At 36.9% G+C, this 17,145-nt stretch overlaps 1 protein-coding gene across 1 annotated transcript; it reads left to right on the top strand.

The window, feature by feature from the left end:
* The first annotated feature begins 424 nt into the window (after positions 1-424).
* LOC119055772 (olfactory receptor 51A7-like) lies at positions 425-1,360 on the top strand. The gene has a single exon (XM_053671451.1). The coding sequence runs from the start codon at positions 425-427 to the stop codon at positions 1,358-1,360; it is 936 nt and encodes a 311-aa protein (XP_053527426.1).
* The last annotated feature ends 15,785 nt before the right edge of the window (positions 1,361-17,145 follow it).

Below are 17,145 nucleotides of genomic sequence, written 5' to 3'. Positions count from 1 at the left end.
TTTAAATTCTTAATGGTACATAACTTGTAATATTTCCATAATAAAAGAAAAAGCCTCAAGTCTTGAACTGGATAATAGACGCCTTCATAAGCATTTTAGTTGATTGATCAGTCCTCGTATAGAATTTATATCTGTTATAATCCATATCTATTATAACCATGTCTGTTGTAATCCACATCAAGGTTCCATTTTGATAACAATTTGTTTTCCTTTTCTCTGTTTTTGTTTTTAGTTGGATATTGATGCCTGCTTCCCTATTTTTTTCATTTAGGTTTATATGTAAGGATTATATGTATATCATTTGGATTCCTAAGACCTCAATGATTACAATAAGATAGAGTGAGGCATTTGAGCCACTCTATTTAGAGCACTGCAGGAAGCCTCTCTTGAGCCTCTCTCATCTTGCTTCCCTTATATTCCTGGCATGTATATCTTCAACACTTCTGAAATTTCTACCTTCTTCCTGACTGGAATCCCAGGGATGGAGCCTGCCAACATTTGGATCTCCATCTCCATTTGCCTCATTTACCTTATTGCCCTCCTGGGGAACTGTACCATCTTATTTTTCATAAAAACAGAGACTTCTCTTCATGAACCCATGTACTATTTTCTTTCCATGCTGGCTGTCTCTGACCTAGGGTTGTCCCTCTCCTCTCTGCCTACCATGCTAAGGATATTCTTGTTCAATGCTCCAGGAATTTCCCCAGATGCCTGTATTGCCCAAGAGTTTTTCATTCATGGATTCTCAGCTATGGAATCATCGGTACTTCTCATCATGTCATTTGATCGCTTTATTGCCATTTGCAACCCTCTGAGATATACCTCCATTCTGACCAGTGTCAGAATCACCAAAATTGGGGTTGCTTTTTCTCTCAAAAGTGTTTTGTTGACCCTCCCTTTCCCTTTCACCCTGAAACGTCTTAGGTACTGTAAGAAAAATATCCTTTCTCATTCCTACTGCCTACATCAGGATGTCATGAAGCTGGCTTGCTCTGACAACAAGATCAATGTCATTTATGGCTTATTTGTGGCTCTCACAGGAATCTTAGACTTAACATTTATTTTCATGTCCTACATACTGATACTGAAAGCAGTATTGAGCATAGCATCACAGAAAAAAAGGTTCAAAGTCTTCAATACATGCATCTCTCATATCTGTGCTGTACTCATCTTCTATGTTCCCATTATCTCCCTTGCTGTTATCTACCGGTTTGCCAAACGCAGTTCCGCAATTATTAGGGTTCTCATGGCTGATGTTTTCCTCCTGGTACCTCCATTGATGAACCCTATTGTATACTGTGTGAAGAGCCAGCAGATCAGAAATCTGGTTTTAGGGAAACTGTGTCAGAAACACAATTGACGGAAATGCTTAACCACAATAAAAACCTAACCAGTTAATGACATAGAATAAGTAGAATGAATGGATAAGGGATTTTGCATATATTAATTATAGTGAAATACCGTCTTTCAAATGTTTGTTAAGAATGGAGAATTAACTTTGTAAATTTGTTGGATTAGGATTTAGAATTAAGGGTTTTATGTAAACATAAAATGCATTCTAAGGTTCCATTTTCACCAGCTTGCTTTACCAGTGTTATGGACGTGACATACACTTGCCATTTTTATCATGCTTAAAGTAATATTTTATGTGTCCATTCGAGAATTAACTGTTTACATTTATAGGACAACAGGATAGTGATTAGAAGTGACAGAGGATTGACTCTTTTTTTTTTTAATACATCCCCTTCGACACATCATTTTCACTTTTATGAGACATGTGTATGCCCCCAGGAATGGAAGTTGAGCTGGGCAACGACACATACACATGAAAGCAATAAAACAAATAAGTATGCATAGATGTGGAGTTTTAAGAAATAAAAAGATTTAACTCATTCATTAATTTTAGTTTAAATATTTCCTTCCTGAGCATTAAAATATCACTTTCTAAATTATGGAGGGTAGAAAGTTTTTCTCAGGTTTCTATGGGAGCTGTAACTAATGCCATAACTCATTATACTGTGTGTAATTTATTTGTGTCTCTCCCACACAAGACTGTAAATCTTGTTAAAGACTAATCTTCAAAAAAACGTAACATTACAGTTCTTACAAAGACATAAAATGAACACTTATTAAAGAGCTTGTTTAACTTATTTTTAATAAAAAGAACCAGGGAAAGGATTTAATCAGTTCAAGGGAGAGCCCATGTAAATGATACATTTATAGATAGGGATGTTGACATTAAATGAGTATAAATATGGCTTATTCCACCTTGAAGGACACATGCCAACTGACTTTCCACCAGAATTCATTTGCATGTCTACTATTATGAATTACTTTGATTAGTGTATTTTAAAAAATGACAAGCCCAAAATGCAGTCATTTGCTCCAGGACAGCAAACAGTTGCAACTTCAACCCTTCCCAGAAATGTGAGTTTTATCAGTCAATCTGAAGCTTCCTAATTAGCCCTAGTGTGGTTATCTGATGGTAAAATCTCTGTCTTTCCCTCCTCCCAAAAGAAGAGGACCTGGCCTGAAGCAGTGCTTTCTCTTGACCTCCCCGACCCTCCTCCTCTGCCTCCCAAGTTATTCCACTTCACACAACTTCTCAGAGCAGTCGAATTTTTGTTCTTTAACAGCAGTTAGTATCTATGACTTTCAGAGCTGGAAAATAGCTCAAAAGCAATGAAAACACAAAGTCCTCACATAATCAGAATCAAATACAGTAATCCATAGGATGTGTTCTAAACATGTAAAGTTGTACATTGAAGTATACACTTCCCCCTACTGTCTCTCATTTCAATAAAATAGAATTTCTAAGAAAGCTTATTCTTGATTACAAAAAAAGCCTTTCTTTATCAGATCTGGCCTCATTATTTACACAAATGCTGAATATTAATTTACCACACAGGACTTCTTAAGTTTACAGTGCTAAAGATTTCCATGTAGAAGCTTTCTGGCCAAGATGGAGGTATAGATAGACACGCTGTGCCTCCTCGCACAACCAAAATAAGGACAACAACAATTTAAAAACAAAAAACAAGCAGAACTGACAGAAAATCAAATTGTATGGAAGCCCAACAACCAAGGAGTTAAACAAGACACATTCAACCAGACCAGTAGAAGGGGCAGAGACAGGCAGCTGGGCAGAGAGGCACTCACAGTTAGGAGGTGGCTGGAGGACCCAGTGAGTTAGGGGCTTGTAAAGTGGGGCACTTAAGACTGCAGCTGGCTGGCAAGGCAACAGTGGGTGGGGCTGGCAAGGCAGCAGATTGTGAACTGGGTGGTCCCACATTCAATAAAACAGGAAAAACAACTGGGGATCAGGACAGACTGTACAACCCAGGGCCCCAGCTTGGGAAAATAAATCCTCAAACCACTGATTGAAAACACCTGTAGGGGTTGAGGCAGTGGGAGAAACTCCCAGCCTCACAGGAGAGTTCGTTGGAGAGACCTACAGGGTCCTAAAATGTACACAAATCCACCCACATGAGAAGCAGCACCAACAGGGCCCAATTTGCTTGTGGGAAGTGGGAGAAGTGACTGAAATCCAGTAGAGAACAGAGCAAGCATATTGTTCCTTCTCGAACCCCTGCCCCACATACAGTGTCGTAACATAGCCACAAAGGTTGCCCTGCCCAGGTGAATACTTAAGGTCCAGTCCTTACTATATAACAGTCATGTCAAGACAAAAAAAAATGGCCCAAACAAAAGAACAGATCAAAGATCCAGAAAAAAATACAACTAAGCAATGAATAGATAGCCAACCTATCAGATGTACAATTCAAAGCACTGGTGATCAGGATGCTCACAAAATTGGTTGAATTTGGTTGCAAATTAGATGAAAAAATGAAGGCTATGCCAAGCAAAATAAAGGAAAATGTACAGGTAACCAATAGTGATGGGAAGGAAACTGGGACTCAAATCAATGGTGCAGACCAGAAGAAAGAAAGAAACATCCAATCAGAAAAGAATAAAGAAACAATAATTCAAAAAAATGAGGACAGGCATAGGAACCTCCAGGACATCTTTAAACATTCCAACATATGAATTATAGGGTTACCAGAACGAGAAGAGGAAGAGCAAGTGGAAAAGTTATTTGAACAAATAATAAAGGAGAACTTCCCCTATCTAACAAAGGAAATAGACTTCCAGGAAGTCCAAGAAGCTCAGAGAGTCCCAAAGAAGTTGGACCCAAGGAGGAACACACCAAGGCACATCATCATTACATTATCCTAGATTAAAATTAAGAAGAGAATCCTAGAAGCAGCAAGAGGCAACGGGACAGTCACCTACAAAGGAGTTCCCATCAAACTGTCAGCTTATTTCCCAAAAGAGACCTTACAGGCAAGAAGGTGCTGGAAAGAAGTATGAAAGGCAAGGACCTACATCCAAGATTGCTCTGTTCAGCAAAGCTTTCATTTAGAATGGAAGGGCAGATAAAGTGATTCTCAGATAAAGTCAAGTTCAAGGAGTTGATCATCACCAAGCCCTTATTATATGAAATGTTAAAGGGACTTACCTAAGAAAAAGAAGATTAAAAATATGAATGGTAAAATGCAACAAACTCACAATTATTAACAACCATACCTAAAACAAAAACAAAAACAAACTAAGCAAACAATTAGAACAGGTCCAGAACCACAGAAATGGAGATTGCATGGAGGGTTATCAACAGGGGAGTTGGAGGGGGAGAGAGGGAGAAAAGGTACTGAAAATAAATAGCAAAGATTGTAGGTAGAAAATAGAAAGGGGGAGGGTAAGAATAATATAGGAAATGTAGAAGCCAAAGAACTTGTATGTATGACCTGTGGACATGAAATAAAGTGGGGGGCTGTGGTGGGAGGGGGTGTGCAGGGTGGAGGGAAGTGAAGGGGAGAAAATGGGACAACTGTAATAGCATAATCAATAAAATATATTTAAAAATAAAAATAATTTTAAAAAGATTGGACATTTAAAAGCTGCTATTGTATACTATATCTAGTATAGGGAATTATAATAAAAAACTTATCTCTCACAATTTATTCCTTCAAGTACCTGTACATCTGGGCATTATTTTATTTTCTCAAACTCCCCAAAATATCCCAGGATCCTGGCCTGACACAGAGGTGACTCTCTTACAGCTGCAGAGGTTCCCAGGGCTCAGACACCCTAAGGTCTGTGACACACTGTGGGTTCTTGGTTTTGCAAAGGAAGGGATTCAACATAGAGGCAGCATAAAGTGAAAGAGAGTTTATTAGTAGAGCAGTGGGACAAAGACTACTCCACAGGCAAAGCAGCCCTCCTTAGTGGGATTTACTTCTTCTGTTTTGGCTCCTTTAATCAAGGATAAAGCATTCAAAAAGAGGGAGAAATAATCAGAATTTTTCCAGAAAAGGGATGGAGACTTTTCAGAATAACTCTGTCAGGCATTTTTCTTTTTTGCCTTTTAGGACTTATTGTTTCCGAACTTGGTGGCTCTAGGTGTGTCATTTAGCATGCTTGAAAACTGCTTGTCACCTACCAGACCCAATAAGTGGAGTTGGGGATTAAATCTTTATAGGCGTTTTATTCAGATGGTCAGAGAGATCGTCTCAGGTATGAAGAAGGATGGGTTTGTGCCCTAATGGACCATCTTAAATTCTATTTTAAAGCAACCATTTTTATAAGGAGAAGAAAAATGTAGATAAGGGGTTTGAATTCAGGGGTAAAGTTAATCAGATAAAAGCTGCAGCATTCTTTCATCTGTGTCCCAGGTGGTGGTCTTTATCTGTGCCCTGGGTGGGTGACACCTCTTCCTGGAGGATAATCACTCTGAAACCGTTTTGATGGCTTGCAGTCTTCCTGAGGCACAAAGATGGAACTGTTTATGGTCTCCTGGAGTCAAAGTGGATCATACCTTCAGTTCCTGAAACAATAGCTTTTTTATATACATCGATTACTAAGCTTCTTTCCTAACACCTGAAACTAAAATTTTCCAACATTTGAATTCCTCATCGTGCTGATGTATTACAATGAGCATATAATAAGGCCAGCACTCACCATGAGGTAACATTTGTCACCATGTTAGATCAAGCTGGTTTTCTGCTGGTTCTAAGCCATAAATCCATTGGAAGTTGCTCTTATTATCTCCTTGATAGTCCCTGTTGCCCTTACAGGTTAAACCCTTTCACTACATACCTTATTTCATTACCACCTCTGAAAGGTCTGGCCCTATAAGCCAAATAACAGGCATTGGAGGGGAAAATTTTTTATTCTGTCTAGTTTCTTTCGCTGGTCTAATTATCAAATTAACGTAATATAGATTAACAGAAAAAAACAAATTTAATTACATACACACAGAGGACTTTGGGGGCCCATGACTATAAAAATCATAGGAAGTCAGGATAAAAAGGCTTACATGTAATTCTGAGCTAAAGGAGAAAGGAGGGTAGAGGTCTAAGTCTTCAAAGGGAAGGAAGATGATGCACTGGAGTATGGGAAGAGCAAATATTCAGTAAACAAATGTTTGCTTGGCCTTGCAGAGACAATGGGATACAGAGAGAACTTGGATGTCCAGTTCCTGCCTAGCTTCCCCTATCCCACCACACCTAACCTGTATCTTTGTAATTATCTATGGTAAAAATATAGTTCCTGGGCCAGGCCCTTTATCTAAATCATTTGAGGGAGTTAAAGAAGAGGTTATAAGCTCTTTCTGCATTTTTAGAGTTCTCGATTATCTATAGCTCAAATTAGTGGCACATTCTGAAGCGATTTGGTCTGAACCCTTCACAGGCTACTTTATCTGGGAAGGCTTTGTCAGCACAAACTCTAAAAAACTCAACCTTAGTTCTCTAGAAGTGACCAGTTACACCTGATTTAATAAGCAACATTTGCAAGTATGACATTTCAGGAAATGTCCTGCTTGCATAACTAATTTTCCAAATTATGTCCTAATTAAAAAGAGCACAGGTTCTTATTGTACCTGTGCAAATAGCACATGGCCATGAAAAGCAAGGACGGTTAAAAAGTTTCTGAACTTTAAGGAGTCAATGAGAATCAGGTCTAACTTCAAAAGGTTTCATTTCAGTTTACAAAAGCAGGGTCTACAAAATTTTTGGTCAAAAATAGCTTGAGGCACAGAGAAAAATTTCATTATATATTCATAAAACAGAACATAAAACAATATCAACAATAATACAAGCAAATGCAATGAGATGTTTCTCATCAATTTATTCAACCTCATGCAGTGAATTCTTATTTCGCTGGAGTGTGGGTTAGCAGGCTCATGAAATGACCTGTTTCTTGATTTAAAAGTGTCCTGAATATTATGACTCAGCCCACTAGAATACTGGCATATCTCAGTTTATTGTGCTTCACTTCTTTATATTTCACAGATAATGAGTTCACACCAAAATGGAGGCAAAACCCTGTGCCAGCAAAAGAATTACGAATTATTGCAAGCTCAGATGAGAATTAATATTTTTTATCAATAAAAAATTTTAATTAAGATATGTACACTTTTTAACATAATGTTATTGTACACCTGCTAGACTACATCATATACTATAAACATAATTTTATAAGAACTAAGAAACAAAAAATTGTTTGAATTTGTTGCAATAGTCTCTTCATTGCAGTGGTCTGGAGCCAAACCTGTAGTTTCTCCAAGTTATGCCTGGATCTGAAAGTCACTCAAGAGTCTATTCTTTGAACTTAGAAGTATTGGTATAGTCCTTTTCCATGGGCTCTTACATGGTCTTTGTTGAAAGAAAATGCTGTGGCCTGTTACAGATTGCAAAGGATTCATGAATGCATCAGAGTCAAACAAAAACGATTGTTTGAACATAATTAAGCTAACTTAAGAAAGTTAAATATGTCTTTAAAGTGGCCATTGTGAATTTGTTACTTATATCATTTAGTATAAAAAATCTGACGTGAGTTGATAACAAAATGTTACTGACAAATATATTTGGTTGTTTTCATGGCATGCAAAACAAGATAGTGAAACTATTACCAAAAAAGAGAAAGCTTTAAATTAATATCTCAGAGGATAATGATATAACCTATATTCTAAAATAGAGGATGTTACATCAAATACACACAAAATAAATAAGCACAGTTTTTATGGTGTAAAAATATTTATATGTAACATGATAATAATGAGAAATAATATGCATGATATGTCAGGAAATATCAAGACAATACTAAAAATCTCAATTAAAGAGACTCAGTGAATCTGGAGTAGGACTAAAAATCTGTATTTTTATAAAACCCCATACTAAAGTCTGATGAGCATCCCAGGTTGAAAACCACTTTCCTTGCATAGGCTAGATGAAAACTAAATTACCCAAACTTTCTCAATTTGTATAAGAAAACATCTACAAGTACAAGTTTAAGGGAGTAAAATCTAGTGGAGGAGGCAGATGCATGAAGATGTAGTTATCATACCATGTGAAACTGCCCTGAGATTGTTCACATGCTGCTCTGGTATTATGGATGGATGAGAGGATCATAATCCTGCCAAAGGTGGCAAAGAAGATTTGAGGAGCTCTTCCTCAAAGGATTAATTTTTTCCATTTGCAGTGGTTGGATGACTCTCCTCGGATTCAGTGTCCTTTGAGGGTTCACCACAAGGGATTTTCTTTTTTTCTGCAAAGAGTCTGCTGAGCTGGAATCCTGACATTTTCTGGACCAGTAGAAGAGCATCAGGAGGCAGGACTCAATTTCTGAGGTCAGAATAAATTATTGTGCCTACAGAACAGTGAAGTTTCGGTGTATGCATGCCACCTCCATTTCCTCTTCACTCTAACGTGAGGGTCTAACAATTTACCAACTTACTGGTAAGTTTCCTGATATTCAGAGCTACTATTTACCTTTGAACCAGCTCAAGCAAAAAATCTACATAGTATTTGTCTCACTGTGGTTGCCAAGTGATGAGAATGAATGTTGTTACCCTGACCCTCTAAAAAGTCCAACAATTCTGTTAATGCATGGTAGAAAGCTAGACTCCTGGCAAGTAATGCCAATCAACCAAGTGCTAAGCCAGAATCACTGGCTGAGCACAGAGATATTCAAAGCCAAATACCTGGTCCTATGCCTTGAGTGGAATATTTGCTGTATGTTGGAGTTATTGCCTTACATGTTAGTATAAGTTGTTTCAGGGTGCAGATATGCAAGACCATGGAGTGCGCAGTGGGCATCAGTGAGAAGGCAATAGTGACCACCAGGAGTTCTTTTCTTCACAGTCTATCCTAAATCAGCATGTTTCTAATTAGATTTATATTTTTGTTTTACATTTTTCCTTTCCAAATAAATAAGAATGCAACCTTATGATTCTAACAAAAAACTGTCCATCTGTTTGTGGATTATAAGTAATGGTATGGAGGTGGGGTTTTTATAAATTCTACTCAATTATTTAATTTAAATATAGAGGCCTCCACATTGAGAGTATATTACTCATTCAACGTATGTCAGAGTATACCAAAATGATATGTACTTAAATGAAATACTGTGAAGGTAGAGAGAGGATAAAAGCAACGATAATGTGAAGGAGAATAAACTACATGCTAAGTTACTCTTTCACTTATAGTAAGTTAGGCCGTGACCAAGGATTTGAGGTTAATTTGTGTTTACTGTATAGACAGGGTAGAAACAAACAGTAATTACCAAAACGAACAGAAAAACCCACAGCATTCCAAGAAGCAGAAACAACAGATATTGCTCAAGTTTTGCAGCACTAAAAATGTCAAATCTGCCCTAGGTTCTTTTCTATTAAAGGAAAACAATTTATACTTCTCAAAAATTTTATTGATTTTAGAGAGAGAAGCATATTTTGTGCATTCATTGGTTGACTCCTGTATGTGTCCTGACTTGAGATCAAACCTATAACCCTGGCCCATCAGGAGGATGTTTCAATCAACTGAGCTACCTGGCCAGAGCAATATACTTTTTATTTAAAAATACATGCCCTTCAAACAAAAATTACTGCTTTTCATTGATCACTAAACACTTCATTTTAGATTATCTTCTGGAGCAATAGTGTGAAAGAAGGAAGCTTTTATACTGTGTGTTTGGGGAATAATAGAGCCATTCTTTAGGAACAGAGGACCTAAGTGAGGGAGTGAAGTCCTAGATGCTGGAACTGCCTATGGCCCTAAACACAGGAAAAGGCAGGCATTTGCATTTTTAGCAAAGTGTTTGACAATGATGGATCTTTCTAATACCTTTTAAGAGAAGACAGAACAAACTAATCTTAGAGGAAGATAAATCTTGCACCTGGCACAGAGGTATTTTGTAACAATTATGAACACATAGGGCCTTCTCTGATGCTAGTAGTTGAGTAACTTGCAAACTTGAATGTAAAGCTACTCAACCAATTGCTTGTAGCTTTTCATATTCTTCCAATTGTATTCAGAAATTCCTTTATATTCTCTGTTGGTTATCCTATTATTTCTTGTTCATCTACTTTAAACTTTGTTTTGTTTTAGATATGTTTATCACATTTGTTTATCGTATCCTTATAAGAAATTTAATGATCAACACGTCACAAAACAAAGCAAGAAATTCAACCTACAGAAATGTAGTGTAATTCATGGGAAACAATAAAAATCAATAAAAGTGGCCAAAAAAGCAGCAGCTCAGAGACACGACAGCAGGAATATCCTGAATTTATGGTCCATGAACTGGAGATAAAAAACATGAAAGGAAAAAAGATGCAAATTCTCTCTCTCTCATGCATGAACACACACCGTGCTTTCTCTTTTCATATAATATATGTACAGAATATAATAAATATACAGGTGTTGGAAAAAGTAGATTTACAGTTGTTTTGAAAAACACATGCTTAGAGAAAACAATCACCCCTCAATTTCACCACACAGCCATATGATGACTGGTACACCAGTAGAAAGTAGGCTATTCTCATTTTTCATTGTATACATCTCTCATGATAAATCTTTGCAAAAGGACTTGACATTGATATTTAAATTTTATTATATTTTTTACTCCTTAAGCTCAGTATTTATTTATTTGTTATAAATTTACTTTTTATTGAATTTATTGCAGTGACATTGGTTAATAAAACCATATGGTTTCAGGTGTACAACTCAACAAAACATCTGCACACTACATCATATGCCCATTGTGCAAAGTCAAGTCTGTTTCCATCCCCACTTACCTGTAAAAAATAAGGAAATCTTACCTTCTGCTACAACGTCGATGGGCCTGGAGTTTATTGTGCTAAGTGAAATAAGCCAGTCAGAGAAAGACAAATGCCATGTGATCTCACTTATATGTGGAGGCTAATGAACAAAATAACAAACAAAATAGAAGCAGACACATACAGAGAACAGACTGGCATCTGTCAGGTGAAGGAAGGTTGGCAGGCTAGTGAAAAGAGGTGAGGGGATTAAATATAAAAATATATTTAAATTGTAAATTAAAAATTAATCTACCTCCATTAACTGTTTTCTAATTTAGGTAATTTGAAAACATTTATTTTGTTTCTTCGATATATTTCTGGAGACTCATTCTGAAACCTATAGCATTCTTAAAAATATTTGTATTCCAAATATGTTTGCTTCCCCAATGCAGTAATTGCTCTAAAAGAATGTGCATTGTAGTCATACTTACTAAACTAAAATTTAGTATCAGATGTAATTATTTATATTGATCTCAGGTGTTGCCTAACTTTACAAATCAATTATATCAGCATCATGTATAGTGAGTATATTGTGTTGTGGTATAAAATGTGGAAATGGTATTAACATGTTTTAGTATATGCCGCATAGGAAATTAATGCCTTATTGACCAGTTTCCAAATAGAAAAGTGAAGTTAAAAATACAAATAGTGTCATTTTTCTACTTGTTTGAAACTTGGAGAGACAATTAGGAAAAATCAGTTTTGGTTTTGTTTGGTTTCTGTGTGTATGTGTATGTGTGTGCATGCACACAGCAGAGCATTTACATAGAAGGCTGACTACATATTCGCAATATATTTTTCAGGTTTTGGCAAGATTCTGATTGAATTCAAAAGTAGTTTGAATAAGGGATATATACAGTCATTATTTTATTGAGAGAAATAAATTTTATTTTGTTAGATTTTTCACTATAAATGTTATAAAATGCAGGTATGCTTATAACTATTTGCAAAATATGTGTCCTTAATGATGTGAAAATCAGCCATAATTTTTAAGTACAAAGAATTGTTAATGAAAAAAATGTACACCTTACTCTATCAGAAAAGAAGTTATAGGTGTTTTAGAAAGTTATCATCGAAAGGATTATAATTACCTTGTCACAAAGGAGGTAACAAAATGTCAGTTTCAGAAATTCAAGTTATTTAAAAATCACATCAATAATTCTTTAATAGAAAGTCATTCTGAATCTAAAATTTGTTCATTTTTTACTGTTACTTAAATTTATCCAACTACCTATATTTTAGTAAAAATAAAATACCACACTTTATCATTATTCTTGAAATACACTCATACACATATATAAATTTAGATATGGAAACATGTATTTTTATATAGGTGTTTGTGTATATACATTTGTATGTATATTTATCTTTTGATGAAGTATATTGCAGAATGTCTTTCAATTAAGATTTGGCTGTTTTTCTCATGAGTGGCCTGAGAAAACTCTCTTTTCTCATAAGAGATTTTTGGAGGAAGATCACTCATGGCATAATATCCCATGTATATATACTATCAATATGACTTCCTTGCTAATGTTAACGGTGACCGCCTGGCTGAGATAGTGTTTATCAGGTCCCTTGATCTCCACTCACAGATGAGAACTACTGAGATCCTCACAAGATCCTCATGAATGAAGTTTTTGCTCAGGTAAGACCACACTCTATCCTCCCAGTAACCGTCCTGGATACTTGTCTTCTATCAAGTAGATTCTTATGTTTGTTTGTGTTTTGTTTTGTTTTTTCTTTTTTTGAGCAAAAGAAATCATTTTATGTCATATATGGAAAAAACAGGAATGAGTGTTCATACTCTGGGGTCTGGTGGATGTTCTCCAGGGCTGCCTCCCACTGTCAGATACCATGCTCCCCTTACTCATGGCCGCAGGCTAAACAAAGTAGCCCAGGCAGTCAGCTTAAAGTCAACACCTGAAAATCCGTGCCTTTGTAAACTCTACCTCTATTGTGAGAAATGTCTCATGATTTCAGGACAAATCTATGCCGTCACAGCCATTGCTGCTGGTACACAGCAGGAAGCAAAGGGGAGTAGCAGACTGGCCAGTGGAAAGCACCCACCCTGGGCTCCACTGCAGTGGAAAACATCTTTTTAGAGCAGCAAACGTCTCTTATTTCTCTTGTTTGTAGTTTTAGCTATGTATTTATTCCCCCCTCAAAAAATTAGTGAAAATGACTATCCCAGTATATCATCAAGCATCACTAATGATGAAATAGGGGGGAGCATTGTGTATCGACACATTTATTTTGTCCATTTGCATTTGTACATGACTTTTTAACTCATAAAGCAATTCACCATTATAAAAAATTATAAATAACTCATTAAATTGTTCTGGGCACTGCCATCGCTGAACTATTTTTAAAGTAATTTTTGAGCTATTAAATGGCATTGGTAGCACTTTAGTTATTCCATCCATTCAACATGCTTTTCTACCTGAGATGCCCCACAATAAGTTCACATTGTCAGTATCATCTGTCTTCTGCCCCCTATGTGTTTGATGTTACAATGCAATAACATTTGTTAAAAGAAACTGTAATGAGGCTATTAAACAGCCAGGTTTACCTTGCTTTGTGCAATATATACACTCCTAAAATATTGCAGCTAAGTTGCATTTTTTGATAAATTGTTTCATATTTTATACTCTTTTAGAAAATTAAAACCAACACTAACTTCTTTTACACATAAATCACCATTCCACATGCCAAGTTTTCTTCAACTGAAGTACACATGTAAGAATTGTTTTTAAAATTAACTAAACCCTGAATATGCACATATTTGTTTATGAGTTCATTCACCAAATATTTATTGACACTTGTTGGGTGCCAAGAACTGCTCTCAGGAGCTGGGAATGCAGCAGTAAATGAGCCAGAGCTCCTTCTTTTGTGGAGATTATCAACCAGTGGGACAGTCAGACTAAACAAGAAATAATTTCATAAACAACTTCAAGTAGCACAAATGCCATGAAGAAAAATGATACACAAAAGAGGAACAGAGATGCTATTAGAGGGTATATTTTAGACATTATATTAGTTTTCTATTGCTACATAATGAACCACCATAAACTTAGTGGCTTAAAGCAGCACAAATATATTATCTCACATTAACCATGGTCAGGAATCAAGGCCTGTGTTCATTGGGTTGTCTGATTAAGTCTCACAAGGTTGTAGTCAAAGAGTCATCCAGGGCTAGGTCCTATTCAAGGCTTGGGATCCTCTTCCAAACTCATGTGTTTGTTGACAGAATTCAGTCCCTGCAGATGTGGAAATTGTGGAGGCAGAAGGACAATGTCTGTAACTGCTTCTTCTCCTTTAAGGGCTACTCTGATTAGGTCAGGCCCACCCAGAGTAATCTCCACTCTGCCAAGGGTTAGTAACCTAATTATGGAACTTGGATCTCATAGAATCACAGGTTCCACCTGCACAAGGACAGTATACCAGGGGGTGGGTATAATGGGATCCACCTCAGAATCTTACTTCAGACAGAATGATCAGGGAAGGACTTTGCATGTTGGTTAGCGTTGGGCAAAGACCTGGAAAAGAATCACAGATTGAGTTCTAAAGGTTGAGTAGCAGAAAATTTAAAGGCATACAGGAACAGGCTTATTTTTTTAAGATTTTATTTCTTCATTTTTAGAGAGGAAGGGAGGAGGAAAAAGAGGAAGAGAAACATCCATGTGAGAGAGAAACATTGATTGGATGCCTCTTGAACACGTCCCTTAGACATGCCCAGTCTAGGACCAAACCCACAATCCAGGCATGTGCTCTGACTAGTAATCTAATTGGTGACCTTTGTTGGATGATGCCCAACCAATTGTGCCATACCAGTCAGGGCTGGGACCTGCTTTTTTACTCACAGTATATTTCTGTTGGTCAATACGATGATAGATACTGAATAAATAAATGCTTTCTAGAAATGCTGAAAACAAGCACTATGTGCACTCTTATTTTACACATGAGAAAACTGAGCTTCCATAATATTTACTAACACTCTCACGTTCATACATTCAAAATGTCCTAAGACCAGGATGTGAACTTAGGTAAGGAACAGAGCTGTAGAGCAGGTTCACAGGAGTCCAGACTGTGCTATCACACAGGGGACACATTGAAGAACAGTCAGTGCTGAGTTTAATGCTCCACTGTCACCATTTTGAGATTCTTGACAATTTTATCTTAGAACTTGAGTTTACAAGTAAAGTCCAGGAGGACAATGGAGCATGCACATGAGCGGAAGAGATGAGCACAATGTGAGCACCTGCCATTCCTTGCCAACCCCCTCACATTTGGGAAGCCCCAAGGCACAGAATTTCAGTGGATCCATGGTGGTGAGAGTTCAGCGAGGCTCAACATCAGTACAAGATAAGCATGTTATGTCTACGAGTAAGAAAAGGGAGGGTGCTAACAGCCCTGAGAGGCTACATCATTTTCATTTGAAGCAGACGTCTTTGGGTATCTTGAAAACACTGCACCCAAGTGGCTCAGCCAGGGAAAGCAACCAGGATGGGAGTGAGAGCACTGAAGACTCTCCCTAGGAAACTGAGAATGTATGAGAATCCTAAACTAATGACTCATCTCTAATGAACCTCCTCAAATAGCAGCACATTATTCTAGTAAACTTTTGGAAAATACTCCAACTTAACCAAGTACACTCTGAAATCTGGGACCAGAGTTCTGTGGGGTGATGTACCTCAATTGGGAAGATGTTGTGGGGTTTGCGGGGGTCTCAGTCTGGCAGATACTACCTTGGCTGCCTCCATGGCTGCCTGAAATGTCCTGGGAGAGCTATATTACAAAACTAGGGGTAGATATATGTGAGATGTATTCTCGGGAGGGATGACATATTACACTTTTATTATTCATTTATAACTTACAGAAAAAACTAAAATTTGCTAATTAACACTCAGAAAACTAAGTCTAAAATAACTTTTAAGCTCTGTACTTGGGTTCGTGTAAGTCTAATTGAGGACATGTATGACCCTGAGTATAAATGTCTGCATACAAGCAAAGTTTCCAGACAGTATTTTAGACTTGCAATGTAGTGGACCTAATGAGATCAAAGTCAGGGTCTCCAAACATTGAAGTGGGACCCAGTTAGTATCTAGGTTGCAGATGAAGCAAGCAGAACATTCCTTATGGTAAATATAAGATATCTTAAAAAGTGGATTGGAAAATAGGATAGCAGCCCTGGCTGGTGTGGCTCAGTGGATTGAGCTTCAGCCTGTGAACTAAAGGGTCACCTCTCAGTTCAACTCTCAGTCAGGGCACATTCCTGGATTGTGGTCCATGTTTCCAGTAGGGGGCATGTAAGAGGCAACCACACACTGATGTTCCTCTCCCTCTCTTTCTCCCTCCCTTCCCCTTGTCTAAAAAGAAATAAATAAAATTTCTTTAAAAAATAGAAAATAAGATAGCAGAGTAGGGCAGAAGGACCTGGGAGAAATGTGAACTAATTGATTATATACAAAAGAAATCAATAAGTCCCTTGCAATATATGAGAGGGCAAAATAAATCAAGAAAAGCACAAGGTAGTATAATGAGTAATAACCTGGACTGCACTTCATAACTAATAGCAAATTTCTAGTGATTAAGAATTGGTGTAAAAGCAAAACACACTTGCTAACTTCATATTTATTTGCAATATATTGATTAACACTTTGGAATATTTATATTTTTTAAATGACAAGAACACACCATCTTCAATAAAATTGCTTTTATGCCAACACTAAAGATCAGATAGGCACTTTTATACTAAAATGTATGCATTTTAATTTGAATATTCTTTGTTTCTTTATACTTGCAAACTAGCATTGACCCTCTGGGGCTGATGATTCCCTCACTCATCACCGATATTTAGGACACAGAATTAGTGCCAGAATGAGACAGTCACCCACGGGCAGTGCTTACCCTTATCTAGTTCACTTCAGTTTTGCATTCTTTTAGGTTCTAGTTAACAAAGTTAGTTTATGTTTATTCAACAAATAACA

This window comes from Artibeus jamaicensis, unplaced genomic scaffold (genome assembly GCF_021234435.1).
Source record: "Artibeus jamaicensis isolate MK-2021 breed Jamaican fruit bat unplaced genomic scaffold, CSHL_Jam_final contig_69, whole genome shotgun sequence".
Lineage (NCBI taxonomy): Eukaryota > Metazoa > Chordata > Mammalia > Chiroptera > Phyllostomidae > Artibeus > Artibeus jamaicensis.
The sequence above is the reverse complement of the archived record's forward strand: the minus strand, read 5'-3'. Positions and strand labels throughout refer to the sequence as shown.